The 16,293-nt window shown below is 27.5% G+C and overlaps 1 protein-coding gene across 1 annotated transcript in view; it reads right to left on the bottom strand.

Annotated features, from left to right (window-relative positions):
* Window positions 1-690: 690 nt before the first annotated feature.
* Window positions 691-16,293, bottom strand: part of LOC136982700 (uncharacterized) — a gene marked incomplete at its 3' end in the record, with an annotated part of 79,432 nt that continues 63,829 nt past the window's right edge. Inside the window, exons 21-30 of the mRNA XM_067279274.1 lie at window positions 14,316-14,497; window positions 12,345-12,376; window positions 12,159-12,220; window positions 10,581-10,665; window positions 7,900-7,964; window positions 7,745-7,825; window positions 4,327-4,367; window positions 4,128-4,221; window positions 3,995-4,038; window positions 691-769 (exon numbers count right to left, since the gene is read on the bottom strand). Of these exons, the coding sequence (XP_067135375.1) occupies window positions 691-769; window positions 3,995-4,038; window positions 4,128-4,221; window positions 4,327-4,367; window positions 7,745-7,825; window positions 7,900-7,964; window positions 10,581-10,665; window positions 12,159-12,220; window positions 12,345-12,376; window positions 14,316-14,497 (765 nt within the window). The remainder of the gene's footprint in view (window positions 770-3,994; window positions 4,039-4,127; window positions 4,222-4,326; window positions 4,368-7,744; window positions 7,826-7,899; window positions 7,965-10,580; window positions 10,666-12,158; window positions 12,221-12,344; window positions 12,377-14,315; window positions 14,498-16,293) is intronic.

Below are 16,293 nucleotides of genomic sequence, written 5' to 3' on the forward strand. Positions count from 1 at the left end.
CCTGAATTTCAACATGAGTCTTATAATAGTTATAATAGATGTTGCAGTCAGCTTAAACTATTATGTCATGTATTCTGGTTTCTAGATTACGTTCAAACCATTTAACAATTTAGGTAAGATCAGTGGTGTAGCTAGCATGGGTGACACCCGGTGCGAATATCATGGTGTCACCCTTTTTAACTCTTTTATAAAACACTGTTGAATTGTAATATCTTCACACTCAAGCAACATGAACACTATATTGAATATGCGATGTCGCGACGTATGAGTTTAGATTTATAGAATAAATCACAGTAAGATTTTCAGCTGGTGCAAGCTCTCATGGCATCTCCTCATAGTGAAGAAACTGTCGTGGGAGGTGAGCCGTTGACCCTTTTTTTTTTCTTTAGGTACAGGCTTACCGGGTGTCACCCCTACACGGGTGACACCCGGGGCAAGCTGCCCCCACTGCCCCACCTAGCTATGCCTATGGGTGAGATAATGAAATGTGTCAATGGTGAGTGAAATTTGTTTATTTGAATGCCAGTGTAGTTAGGTATTCCTTATGGCAACTGGCACAGCTACTAAGTAAAATTTTATCTAATATTTTATAACTGTTTGAAAAAGTTCAAACTGTTAAAGAAATTTTTATTTATTTATATTTTTTATAAATAAGTTTTTTTGCTTTAGACAATTTGAATTACTTTTTACCTGTAATATAGAACAGTTCTCTTGCCAAAATTCATCTTGTGTTTCTTTGTTCAGTAATGGGTGAATTACTTTGCCATTTCTGAAAATATATAACATGCAATAAGTATAAATACTCATGTAAAAGAAAATATTTTTGTACTGAAACCCTGTCACTTGCTTAAAATTTAAGACAATTGATATTAATAAAGTAATAATGATAGTAATTGAGATAATTTGTGTTAAATATTTACATAACTAATTTTAATTAATTTTCAATGCAATTTTAATTAAAAATAAACATTATATATATAGTGTATTATGTCTGTTTTTAATTAAAATATAAACTCATATTATATAAAACATATATATTATAAAATATAAATAGCCAACTAGTTTCAAAACTGCTTTGAAATCAGTATAATTAATACTTAATTATTATTAAAACATAATAATAAAGTACTACAGTAAATATTATTCGTAAAGATTCACAAATATGCCCTTATCATGTTTTATTCCTGCCAAACAGAGGTCTTAACTCTGATGTAAACATCTTCAGGTTTATGTCCTTTCATAAGGACATAAATCTGAAGATGATGTTTTTTGTCAGAGTAAAAGATTATGCGGAAAACTGTGTTTTGAATTTATCTGACAACTAGTTTAAAATACATTTTTGTATGTCACAATCTTCATTTGAATGTACAATACATAATATGTATAATTTATGGTGGCAGCCATATTAACTCTTAACTTCTGTCTTTAGTGCTTGTGAACCTCGCTGCACTAGCATTACAGCAGCTAAAGTGGAAATTGAAAATATCTTAACTGCCTTAACAAAGCAGCTTTTCTAGGAAATGTGCCTAACGTTTGAATCAATTTTTCCCATCTAATTTATTATTATTGTGTTGGGTTATGTGAGATATACTCGGTTAACACTGTTGGCTGTGTACTATGCCAGACCAAAGTCAAGGCATAGTAATCAAAACAAAAATTAAAGAAGTGTATCAGTGTGTGTATCTGTATTCAGGAATTTTCTCACAATATGATATGTATTCAATATAGTGGCTTTCTGTAGTGTGTTTCTATTCAATTGTAATGTGCCCAGGCTTTTGTGTAGTGTGTGTGGTATGACACCTGTAGAGGAGAGAACAACAGGTACAATAAGCACCCTATCCATCCTCCACAGATGCCTTATTTCCTGGGCAAGTTCTGTGTACTTGCTAATTTTTTCAGTGCATGAGTTTTTTATATTGTGAGTGTTTGGAATGGCTATGTCTATAATGTATGTGATTTTATTGTGTTTGTCAATGAGTGTGATGTCTGGTCTGTTGTGGTAAATTGTTTTATCTGTGATTATGGCTCTGTCATAGTACATTTTGTGTGTGTTGTTTTCCAATACTGTCTGTGGAATGTATTTGTAGTATGGTTCGTGGATGTCTACTAATTTGTGTTTCTTTGCAAGCTCTTGGTGTATTATATTTGCTACTTGATTATGTCTGTGTAAATAATCTGTCTGTGCCAAGAGCTTGCAACCAGAGGTGATGTGTTGTATAGTTTCTGGCATGATGTGACATTTTCTGCATGTGTCATTTGTGAGTGTTGTATCTTTGAGTATGTGTTTTCTGTAGTTTTTAGTATTTATGACCTGATCCTGTATGGCGATCATGAATCCTTCCGTCTCCCCAAAGCGGCATCCTTGAGCTAACCAGCTGTTTGACGCAGTTTTGTCAACAAAATCCTGGGTCAGATTGTAAGGATGCCTGCCATGGAGTGCCTTTTGAACCCACGATTGCTTAACGGTGTCTATGCTTTTTATATGTTGCATTGTGTCTGTACGACATGAGTGTAAGTTTAAGGGCATGTTATTTGAGTCTGCTAGAGTTACTGCTTTATGTAACTATGATGTTTCTTGTTTTCTGTGGAAAAACTCTCGCAGTGACTGTATTTGTAGTGAAGGTTAACTATGTCAATCAGGCGACGTCTGCCATTTTTACGTGGAAGGGTTAGTCTTTCTATGGCGGATTTAAGGTGATGTTGTTTATGCTTAGTAAGTGTTGTTCTTGTTTTCCTTTGGAGTTGCTCAAGATCTGTGTGAGCCCAATGTATAACTCCAAAAGAATATGCAAGTACTGGGATGACATATGTGTTGTTTATTGCTTTAACTGTGTGTTTTGCATTTAACTGTGTTTTGAGAATAGCATTTAACCTACTTTGGTATTCTTTAATTAATCTTTGCTTTATTTGTGCATGTTCTGTTAGTTTGGCCTGTTAGAATCCTAAATACTTGTAGAACTCGCCCTCTTCTATGTATTCAATAATGTCTCCATTTCCAAGTGCAAAATCTTCTTTCTTCAGGATTCCTTTTTCTATGTGAAGTGTTTTGCATTTATCTAGGCCAAATTCCATTTGTATGTCCTTGGTGTATGAATGTGTGATCTGTAGGAGTTGATGAAGTTGTTTTTGTGTGGATGCATAAAGTTTTATGTCATCCATGTACGTGAGATGTGACTGTGTAAACTGTGTTGTTTTTTCATGTCTGATGTTGTAACCATATTGCATGTTGTTTAACATGTTGGATAATGGCTTCAGGGCTAAGCAGAACCAGAGAGGACTCAAGAAAAAATTGAAAAATTCCTCACCTAATGAATATTTGGTTTGTTTGCATAGAAGTGTTACTAACCCTGAGATGTAGTGTTTCCAGTGCTACATAGCATTTTGGAAAAATGCAATGAGTGTATTATTATTATTATTATTACATATTATAATCTTCATTTTATCAAAAATTATTTATGAAGTAGAAAAGAAATAGAAATTAAGTTTCAATATAATTTCAACTACAAAATTATTAAAACATTTCTAAAAATCCAATGCTAATAATTTTCTTAAAATAGTTTTACATAAGAACATTTGAAATTGCATTATATTGCAATGAGACAATATTGTAAAATGGCATTCTTATATACTTTAAGTAACATACAGACTTTTATAATGAATACTCATTTACAAAAAATATTAAAAATTAAACTCCTCACTTAAAGAAGTATCATGTAAAATTTCTTTAAGTGAGGAGTTTAATTTTTAATACTTATTATATTAACAGAGAATCAAAGAGGAATGCCACTATTTATGTTTATTTTACATCTCTATCTGGAATTAAGAGGAGTTGAATCTTGGGAAGGAAAAAGTTTCAAATAAAACATGCAATTTATGTATATGATTATAACTTTCAAATATGTAGTATTTATATTTAAAATATTGATCCAGCTTCTGTCTGACCTGCTGGACCTGTTCCTACACTCATGTGCAATTATTTTAAATTTTTACTTACACAGGTAAATTTGGATGAAATCTGACATTTTTCTTCCCAGTTGTCTGTTATAGAAAAAAATTAGTTATTTCATAACTGGAACAAAAAATTTGAAATTCAATGTTTTGAAATAAAAATATGCATTATATCTTACTCTGAAATTAACTTTAGGTGGTTTTACAGGATATTTTGAAGGGAAATAAATATCAAACTGAAAACAGCCATTGGAAAAAGGTGATCCTTCTGGTCTGTAAAATTAAAAATTGATTATTTTAGCATATGTTGATATAGTGTTAATTTACTAAATTAATAATTTTATTTCAAAATTTTAATTTTGAAATAAAATTATTTACCCTGTTATTAATGCTCTCATTAAACTCCTTTTTGCTTCATCCTAAGTAAAAGTAATACATAATTAATTTTATAAAAATGTTGTTTATACATTAAATTAAAAATAGATATATAGCCAAACAATCACCTTAAATGCTCAATTATTAAAATTAGCAAATTTGTAGCTAAGTAATATGCTACTAGAGGTAGACATTAGGTGCCATTTCTTATCTAAATAATTATAATTTTTAAATAATTATTTAGAATCATCTGGAAGAAAAGAACTGGCCTGGGGGCAGGGCTTGAACCTGCAACCTCTGCTTGCCATGCAGTGCACTTACCAGTTGTACCATGTGGGCCCCAACAAGCAAGCCTTTTGCTTCCAGATGTGCTTAACTTTAGATATAACCTTACATGGCTAGTAGCAAATTACTTAGTATTAATTATTAAAATTAGCAGATTTATAGCCTGCCAAGTATTTAAGACTTTGTATCATTTGGCTATATATATATATATATAGGGCTTTGGGTTGTTTTATATATTTATATATTAAAAATATTTATTATTATTCTTGAAAACATTTCAAATTCAAATTATTAAATATATGCAGTGCTTATTACTACTGTGTGATCAAATGACAGTAGGAGTAGTGCAAGAAGTTTGATGATGTCATGAATTAGCCAAGCTTGCTGTACTGCCAACTCACGGCATTATGAAGTCTGATTCACAGTGCCACCAAACTCCTCACGTTAGTGTGAGTTGTTATATTATGATCAAATGAAAATATATCATAGTATATTTTATTGAATTATCCTAGAAAACATAATCAGAGATACTTTAAATATCTTATAAATATTTATCTGTAATAATAAAATATATAGAAAAAAATATTCCTTAAGATTAAAAAACAAAAATTCGTAAATTTTTTATACATATATGGATATTATACAGTGTGTTTTTTAAGTTCTGCTGGATTTCAAAGTGCTGTATCATCCAGGCAGAACATTGCACCACCAAGAAATAACTTGTAAAATGAACGTAAAAATTTAAAATTTTGAAATTGTTGTTCAAGAGATGCTGTCACAAACAGTTGGTTGTTTTTAAGATGGTGACTGTTCAGGAAAAAGAACAATGTGTTCTGTGGTTTGATGAATTTAAATTGTGTGTTGCCATGCACAGAGTAAGACGTTATCTAGAAGAGCAATTTGATGAGTGCATTATAAACTACTAACAGTAATAAGTAATTATACAAGCATATTTGTCTTGCTGTTACAATTTTTAATCAAATCACACATCTTTCCTGTTTTTAATTAACACTTAGGGCTCCAGAATGCATTTTGGCAATTTTCTTGCCCTCTTCAGCCAGATTACATAATCTTTTTAGAACTTTAATAATTTAATATTGTAATCTCAAAATAAAGTGTTAATTGGAGTTGGAGATCTGGCACTGAACAGCCCTATGTCACCATCATGCTTTGAAGTGTAAGTAACATTTTACAAGTTATTTCATGTTGTGATGTTCTGTCTGGATGATACAGCTTGTTGAAATCTGGCAAAACTTAAAAAAAAACACCTGTATTATGATTTTTGTTTTGACTTTTATAAATACTAAAAGGTATGTTTGCATGCATAAGATATTCATAATGAACAGCAAATGGATTAGTGCAGTTTTTGATCTAAAATTTTGTTTATTTCATTTTAAAATAATGATATTAATGAATAGTGATAAGTGAAGTATTTTTGATAAGTAATAGTTAATTCATACTTTAAAGATTGCAAATTGATTTTTGAAGCAAAATATTACTACTGTAATGTTTACTTTATTTACACTTAAATCAATGCTACAGCCAAAAATGAAAAATGTGTTGTTCATTAAAACTCTGTGATTATATAGTGTGTGCTTGTGAGAAAACTCTTGGGAATTTATGAGAAAACATAGTTTCTGAAATTTTTGATTTTTATTTAAAAGCATGGCTCAATTTATGAATAAGATTCATTTCTAGAAGTTTCTTTGTTTGTGTTAAACATTTTATTTACTTAAGAAAATAAAAACAATGCACAAGTTAAAAGAACAACATATAGTAGTACTCTTGCCAATTGTAAATAAGTTTGTATTCATAAATAGTTTCATTATCTGATTTAGTCTCTTTTTATAATGTCCAGCTTAATTCCTAAACTAAATTTTTGCTTTTTATCATTATTCTTTAATACTACTTATTAAAAAGAAATACTGTTTAATTAGCGGCAGCTATACCACTGCTAATACAATATTTCTTTTTGAACCATTTGATGATAACATTTTTAAATCACCAAATGCAGGGATGCATTCAGAGTCATAGACTGGGTTAGGATCAGGCAATCTATTTGGGCAAACTGTGATAATGGAGTGTGTTGTCTATTGGTGGTCAATATCTGTGACCAGAAAGAGTTGTTCTCTGGATTACGCCAAAATAACAGACAAGAGGCAGGTTGTTGCATTCATTTTATCTTTCCTCAGAAAGTTTTTAAACAAAGATGAAGAAACCAGTTCTGATGATAATTTGTATTATATTATTAATATCTTTATATTCTTCTCACACTAATGCAAAGTTTATTGGTCTGGAAAAGCACATGGTAAGATGCATACTATTAATAAAGGCTTGCTTTATTAATAATTGCTGCCTTGTGTATCTGCAGAATATGAGCCTGAATTTCCTCAAAATATTGCATGTCACAAAACATTCTGAACATGCAAAATTATTGACATTTATTATCTTGATCACATGACTCATGGAGACTCACTGCCCCAGCATGAGTAATCGGTCCATATGGACCAGAGTGGATCACAACTACATTCTGTTATCAACTCCTCCTCTGAACACTGTCAGGCATTCCAAGCTTCAACTTTAAGTGGAATGATCTATACCCAAGTGACTTGGTTGAACTGGTCTCCAATTCTGAATGCACCCTTAATGGTGTTAGGGTCGGGAATGTTAATAAATCAGGAGATGCCTGTATTTTGCATAATGGCTGAATTAACCAGAACTGTTTTTCTGATATATGTACCGAAAAATTTTTGAAACAATAGCATTAGTAAAAGCTAGACTTTTTCAAGTTATATTTTGGCACTATTTTTGATGAATATTATGAATGACTGTAGAATAAGCATGTAATCTGATAAATGTTGGTTCAAATAAATATTAAATTTAGATTAGTACACTTTCTCATAATCATGATTTGAATTAAATAGCATTACCTAATACACTTGCTATTCATGGATATCTCTGGTTATCTAATAATGTATTTAAAAACTAACAATATTCTTTTATATTAAGTATTTATTCTTAAACTTACCATATAGACTTTTTAGCAAATTAAATATTGTAATAGTTATGATTAAACTTTTTGAGAATATTAAAATTTGTTGCCTCTATATAGATAGAAATAAGAAAAGTTTCTTACTGTTCTTACAAATATGGAAGAACTGATATCTAAGGGAAGAGAAGAAGAAAGAGAAGAAAGTTCCCAAACAATTCTCTGTTCCTTTTATGAAAAGTAATTAAAATCAGCATATTAAATTTTTGAAAATATTTAAATAATGCAGATTGTTTACTTACCTGTTTTTCTATTGTTCTATCATGCTGGCGTACAAATGCATAATAATGACCAAAAGGTCCATCAACTGAAAAAAAATAATAGTAAAAATATACTCAAAATTTCAGAATAAATAATATATCACATTTTTTAAGATAAATGTAACAGGTTATCAATTAATGGAATAGATCTGTTCATTATAATGTAAATGTAATTTGATAGTTATGAATAAACATAAATTACTCAATTTCAACTTATAAAAATTTGCAAAATATTTCAGCATATTTTTAATTTGTGTTTTAAATTATTCTGACTTTCTTATAATTAAATCATGTCAAATTTATAAATTGACAAAATATCATATAAAAGTTTTTAAAATTTAGCTGTGCATAAGCACACAAATGTGTACATGTGAATATATTAATATTTCATGCTTGTAAATTTGTAAAACCTATTTTAACAACAAAAATAAGAAAATAAGTCATTCATTTTATAGTAAAGAAAAATTCATTTAGCAAACAATATGAACTGTGAAACATTTTACGGAAAGAGGAAAGACCAGGCAAATTATACATCAAATAATTTTGAGATGTGATGCGTACAATAGTACAATTTACAAGAAAAAAATGGTTCTTATGGTAAAATTGGCTCAGAAACAAGTATCACAAGAAGCAATAGCATTTGGTAAGGACCAAAACTATGTTCCATCATCCAAATTGGGTTATGAAGAAATCTACTGCAGATAGATTAAACTGGGAATCAAAGCTGATATGGTTCTTTTTATTCTAAAGTACATGTCACCCTCAAGAAATTCCTGGAAGAAAGTTTTTCCATACTTTAGACTCTTCTGCCCTGACCTCCAGTTTGAATTTTTAATTCTGATTCAAATTTATAAAGCAGCAGATGATTTTAGAAGTACAGGAATGTTTCCAACCCATATTACGCAGATGGAACCATCAATGCATAAATATATAGTTTCAATTAAAATGGATGACAGTATTTTGCATTAAAAATACATGGAAGAAACTAAAACGTCTTCATATCTCCATCATGTCCAATCACGAGTAACAAACAGTCTTCGTTTACAGAGACAACCTTTTATTAGAGAGATATTTTTATGGAGGTGTAGCCTCTAATAAACGATTGTTTCTGTAAAGGAAGACTGTTTGTTACTCATGATTGGACATGATGGAGATATGAAGACGTTTAGTTCCTTCCATATATTTTTAGCATAAATATATCTTAGGAATCAATTTTTCTTTATGCACTAATTTTTCAGATTCTGGCACTATCACTGACCAAATTTTTTTCAGGACATGGCAAGTGCCCATTATGTAAGAATGTGGTCAACTATCTGGAATCCACTAGCATTCACTTACTATATTGACCAGGACTGGTATCTTTATGTTCACAGGTACCAGTGTTAGTCAATACATCCCTTCCCTGTACTGCTTGAACAAATCCTATCTGCCCATGTTAAATACTATGATATTATTACTTCTAATGTGCTAAAATAAACAATTATATTTTACTATGAAAATTAAAACCATAATAATTGTTTCATAATTGTCATTTTTATTTATGAAATAGCATATCACAGATTAATACTTTTATCCATTTAAACAGTTTACTTTTGCCAATTTATTTTATAAACACATTTAACTAAACGTTTAACTTGCAGTAACAAAAATTTTTCAATGTACAGGTAACCCCCGTATAACACGGGAGTTATGTTCCAAAAAATTGCCATGTTATGCAAATCCGTGTTATACGAAACAAAGAACTAGTGCGAAAAGGGGGGTTAGGTTCCAAAAATGAAAAAACATGCTGTTAAATCCTTCTTTAAGTTGGATTTATTATTCACAAGTCGAAATGCCAGATGCAGGCAGGCATCGGGGCATACAAAATTACAAATAAAAATAATAATATACTAAATATTATACTGTAAAAATATAAAATAAATATAAAATAATTTATATTGTTAATTTAAATTAATTTAAATAGTAGCCAGGAGTGCCCCTAGTGGCCATTTTTGTGATACAGTGATAGAATCCGGTTTTTCAGCTTTATATAGTAGATTTTTTTCATGGGTAAAATATTTATTATTTAAGTAAATATTTTACCAGAGGATTATTCATCCTATATGATGATCTCAGCATCAGCATCATCAACTGGTAACAGTTTTATTACATTTCATTTTGTACTGTACGAGTGTTTTACCTAATTCCTGAACCATGTTAGAGTGAACCCGTGTTATATGAGGGATGTTCCCAATTCTCGAACCGTGTTAGAGTGAATCTGTGCTATAGAAGTGCCGTGTTATATGGGGGTTACCTGTAAAAAATTTTTGTTACTGGAAGTTAAACGTTTAGTTAAATGTGTTTATTAATCCGTTCCAGTACTGAGAAGAAGGCAATTTTAGTCAATTTATTTATTGAACAATATCTACTATTTAATATACTGTTGAACACTATGGATCAGTACTAGTACCTATGAATATGAAGGTACCTGTCCTGTGGTGCCTCTGGAAATTTCTCCAAATTCACCCTACTACTTAAGATATGATAAAAAAATCTTATATGCAATGTTTAACTTTTAAATAATTTATTTTACATGTTTTCTTTGATGATTTTAAATTAATTAATTCAATTTTCTATCATCATCATCAGAATTATATATTAATATAATTAAGGAAACTTTTTACCTTCCATATCCCATGTTTCAAATTGAAGAGGTTTCAAACATTGTTTATAAAAATTTGCCAAAACATCATCTTTTACATGAGGAGACTAAAATTTAAAATATAAGAATTTTTTAAATGGAAAAGACAATTATATTATTAACAATAAATTATTATACAAATTATGATGAGTACTTAAATTTATTTTTAAAAATTTAGCTAATGAAATTTCCAAACAACTAACTTTACTCTTTGTTTATTATAATAATTTAAAAAGTTTTTTGAATTTAGTTATTTCTTATAGAATAATTTCAAAGAAAAACTGCTGTATAAGATTATGTAGCAAAAAACTAATCAAAAAACAAAATTTAAAAATCTTGTTACATCACTTACTACAAAAATTATATAATTTATCTGAAAGGAGAGAGATTAAAATAATATAAGTTAAAATACAGATATAATTCGACTAAACTACTTCTCAAATAAAGGTAATTAATAATAAAAATTTGATGTATACAGAAAATAAAGATTAGTTGCTAATATAATGAAATATTTCTATTGTCATAATCAAATATAAAAAGTGAAGATAATTCTATTATTCAGAGCATTAGAATTATCGTCACTTTTTTATTTTAGTTACAACTATACTTTATAGTTATAAATAAATCACACTTTAATCCAGTAAAAATTATAATGCATGTAAATATATTCAACTAGTTAACATTTTTTTAATGGATTGAAAGTTGTTTGTTTATGTAAATGATGTTAAAGTTTGATTTTCAATTAAAGATTTAAAATTAGTAAAACTTTTATTATTACTATTAATAAAAACTATTTAACCTACCTGAATGACAAGTATATTTTAAAATTTTACAAAAGAACACAAAATCCTTATCAACTGTCTGTATCACATTCTGGGAACAAACAGTCTTATGGCAGGGTAGGCTTTTATCCATCTCAATATGTTAAATCTACAGTTATAGGTGGATAACAGCTTACAATAAAAGATACAGAAAGTCTTACGGCAGAGTTACTCTTCAAATATATTTTTTGTGAAATTGTATTTATTACTGTTGTAAAATTTCTCAATGGAATCAGAAGTTGTTGCATTAATCAGTTTATCATAACAGTGTTAAATAAATAGAAAAATATCCTGAAGATATTTTCAGAATTTAGTTTTTGTAAAATGAAATCTGTGTTTTATTATTTTGGCAGAAAGAAAAATATTCCAATAGAACTACAAAGTGACATTTAGTTTATTTATCTCTTTGTAGTAATATATTTTATGAACAAAATATGAGTGAGTTTTCTTTACATTTGCAAAGACAAAAGTGTTATCAGATCCATACATAATTTTTATTAATTCATAATGAATATCATATATTTTTTATACATAAGACTATGCTGTCAAAATACACTAATTACAGCTAAAGTTAATGGACAATTAGTATTTACATATAATATAATAACTGATTTAAAGGTATGATTACAATCACAAATTAACAATCTTTTTTAAATATTCTTGATGTTTTTATTTGTTACTGAATTTATATCATATATCAATTTATTCTGCAAAAATAAAAATTTTCTTGTTAAACTTACCTGTACTGTTTTATATTTTAAAAGTATATCTTGTGATATTTGTGATTGTTTTGGTATAAAATCTGTAAATTCAAATTTAAAAAAAAAAAACTTTAATTGGTCAATATTCCATGACATAAAACAATAAATAAAACTTTTTATAATGAAAATATAATTAAAATTCAATGTTAATTGTGTAATATTTACCTGTAACAGTTTTATACAATGAAGAAAAATCTCTAAAATAAAAACAAAATTTTTAATGAAATTTTTTAAAATTATAATTTCTATCTAAAATCTATATTTAAAAATGCTTCATAAATAATACATTATTTTAAACTTTAATATTTATTTATATTTAATTGGAAAACAAAGTAGTAGTCATACTCAACATTAAAGTCAATTATTTTCCATTAAAAATCAAAAATAATTTTGTTTTTTAAAAAAGAATAAAAAATTATTGTGCCTAATAAAATAATAATGCTTAACTGATTTTTGATGATTTTATTCTAACAGATTACAAAATTGTGATTTTGTTAACCAGAGATTAGAAGAATGAATAATTAGCATTAAAAAGTAATGCTACTCTAACTTGTATTATTTTCATTATTCTTATTTTATTATTTAGAAGAGGCTAGTTAATAAAATAAAAATATTAGATAAATAAATAATTATTAACTTGCACACTATCTACTTAATATCCATTTCTTTATTGGAATTATTTATCAAAAAATCCTAATAATTCTGTTTATTCCAATTTATGAATTGTCTATTTTTTCATATTTTATATAAAATAGCTTATTTCATTATATTTCATTGTAAGTTAAAAAAATTATATAATATAGTTAGATTGCTAAGAATCTTATCTCATAATTTGATTAAATACAAATTGTTGTTTTTTGGGAAGAAAAGTGAAGCTTCAATTGTACTTACAGAATATTTTAACAAGTGTTATATAAGATTAAAAATCAAAATAGAGCAACAATGTAATATGACAATTTTCTAGCATCAAAAGAAAATTACTGATTGACATTTGATTGAAAGTTTTTTGATCAGTAAAGTTTATAAGCTAAGTCTATATTAAAATCATTTTTGTGATTATTAGATGTAAATGTATACATTAATAATTATAATGTATTTCCTTGATTCTACAATATACTTTTTTTAAACATATTTTTATTTATAGAATAGAAATGTATCTTATTGATAGCATCTTACATTCACAGTTTAAAACAATAATCTGAAAATACTGTAAGCAGACCATGTGACATATTATCACCAATAATAAACATTTTAGCACATTAATTTTTGGCAGATCAATAGTCACATTGTTCAAGTGAACTTCAAGTGTTAGTAATAAGCATTTAATTTAATTTTCTTTTTGACATTTAAAATGCTTTTGTCAAGATGATGTTATGATGCACTAAAAGAAAAATTATGGCAGATACAGAAGAATATGGAAATAACACTGCTGAACATTACTGCCTTTCATGGAATTTGTATAATTTTTCTAACTGTTTGACTTTTTTACTTAACAAAAGTTAGGAAAAACTTTTAAAGAATCAATTTTATTTCTTAAAAATTTTTAATTTGATTCCAAACTCACAATACATCTTACAATTAACGAAATACAGTATTTTGTTTATATTAATGAACATTTATATATAAGAGAATGCATTTCAATATTTTTTTACTTATTTCTTTTATTGTCTATGACACTGTGTATTAAAGTTTATTTTATAAACTCATAAAATATTGGCAAAAAGCTTTTTTTAATGAGAAAGAGAAAAAAGTTTTCTAAATTTTAAGAGTTTACTTTAAAACACTTCCAAAAATAAGTTGGTAAATTATATCTGGATGCTATTGTTATTACTTATATATATATATTGTAAAGATTAAATCTGTAATTATATTACATGATTTCAGGTTAATTTGTATAATGTTTACATTCTACTATTTTAATTTGCTGCTAATTCTGTAATAAATCAAACCCTACACAATTTTCTTTCCTGTAAACTAAATTCTAAACTTCATACACATCAGACAAGGCATGGAATCATATAATAGTTACAGATTCATACTTTAGTTAAATATGATAATCATAATAAAATCATAGATTCATAAATTAATTAAACATCTTAAAACTAATTTTTAATTTGAAATTAGATAAATTTAAACCTTGCCAATCTTTCTTCAGAAAATCGATCTTTTACTGTTTGTAAGACCCCAGATGAATAAGCCTCATTCTCTTCTGGAACATTTTTATGTTTAGGTGAAGAAATTTTAGGTGAATTTTTACTCATTCCAGGAATACAGCCATTTGCTGCAACTTTACCTAAACGTTCTAATATCCCATTAGACTAGACAAAATTAAACAAAACATTTATCAAATATGATGCAAATAATAAGAATTACAAATTCTTAAAATAATAGAATAATATAAATTTTGAATAGAATAAAATATATCTTTTATAATATAAAAATAATTGAAAACTTACAACAAAATGCAAGAAGCTTAGTACAATACAGTGACAGCTCATGGACTCAGAATGTGGTGGCAGCCAGATTATAGAATTTTAACATAAATAACAAAAAAAAATAAACCATGCAAAAATAGGCATGATTTTTATCTGTTTATACAGGTTTATGGTATTAATTATCAATGTTATGAAGAATACCATAACAGGTTCAAAATATGTGAATACATTAAGCACTAGCATAAATTATAATGAAAACTGATAAAAATTTTTAAGAAGCCCTTAAAATTGAAACAAAAGCAATAAAAATGAGTATATCAAACATCAAAGCCTGATTTGTGTATAAAAACATAACCAAACAATTGGCTTAAATAATCAGGCTATAACTCCACTAATATTAAGTAATTTGCTTCTAGAGGTAGACGTTAGGCTCCATCTCTTTATTAAAATTATAATTATTAATTTAGTTAAGAGATGGCACCTAACGACTATCTCTAGTAGCAAATTACAAAAGCATTAAATTAATGGAGTTATAGGCCAATTATTTAAGCCAATCGTCTGGTTATGTTTCTATAAAAATGAGTAAATGCAAAACATAAACAAATGATTTAATATATATTTATAAATCATGAAATAGAATGGAAACATTGGAAAAAAATGAACATAAAAATTATTAATAAATCAGTAAAAATAATTAAATATTTTACAATCTTTTATGGTTTGTGATGCCCATGCTCTCATATACAGTTATCGCTGGCATAAGATCTATTATGATTAGGCCACTCATTTCTTCACTAATTGGCCTGGGAGAAATTTTTGTCACAGTTCTTTATATTTTAATATATAATATTGTACAATATTAAAGCAAAAACATAAAAAAATTATTAATTTAAGAAAATGGTAGAAAAAATACACATTAAGTAAAAAAAATAAAAAACAAAGTGTACAGAAATTTTACAAATAAAAAAGATAAAATAAAAACTTTTATTATTAAGTGTTTAAGGAGGCTTACTAGGAAACAGTTCATTGATGGAAAATTCTTCATTAGAACAAGATCAATTTTATTAAAAATTTTCAATGATAATTATTTTCTTTAAAGCAAGTAAAGTACTATGAATTTGACCGTTTTAATAACAGTTATTTTGTTTTATTGATACAAAGTTTTAGCTCTCTTACAAGGGGGTAACTTCAACAATCTTTGAATTATATTCTTGGAGTATTTTAACTTATAATTAATGAGTTTAAAAAATCTAAGACCTTAAATATCATTATTTTGATATATTGTTACAATTTAAACAATCTTTAGCAAAATTAACACTAACAAAAATGCTGGTTAATGTTACCTATGGTAGTGAACATAGCAGCTCGTCTCTGAAACAGTGGGGACACACATTCTAACCTAACCTAACCTATTCTAATAAATTACCATAATTATTGCCAACTAAATTATTAGAATAGGGGTAATTTATTAGAATAGGTTAGGTTAGGTTAGAACGTGCATCCTCACTGTTTCAGAGACAAGCCGCCATGTTCGCTACCATAGGTAACATTTTGGTTAATGTTAATTTTAATGGTTTAATTTGGTTAATGGTAATTTTAAATTATTACCTATTGGTAATACCATTTAATTAAAACAAAATCATTTATGTAATAAATTCTCAAATATTTTTGGACTGTTT

Source organism: Centruroides vittatus, unplaced genomic scaffold (assembly GCF_030686945.1).
Source record: "Centruroides vittatus isolate TY-2023 unplaced genomic scaffold, ASM3068694v2 contig_862, whole genome shotgun sequence".
NCBI classification, from domain to species: domain Eukaryota; kingdom Metazoa; phylum Arthropoda; class Arachnida; order Scorpiones; family Buthidae; genus Centruroides; species Centruroides vittatus.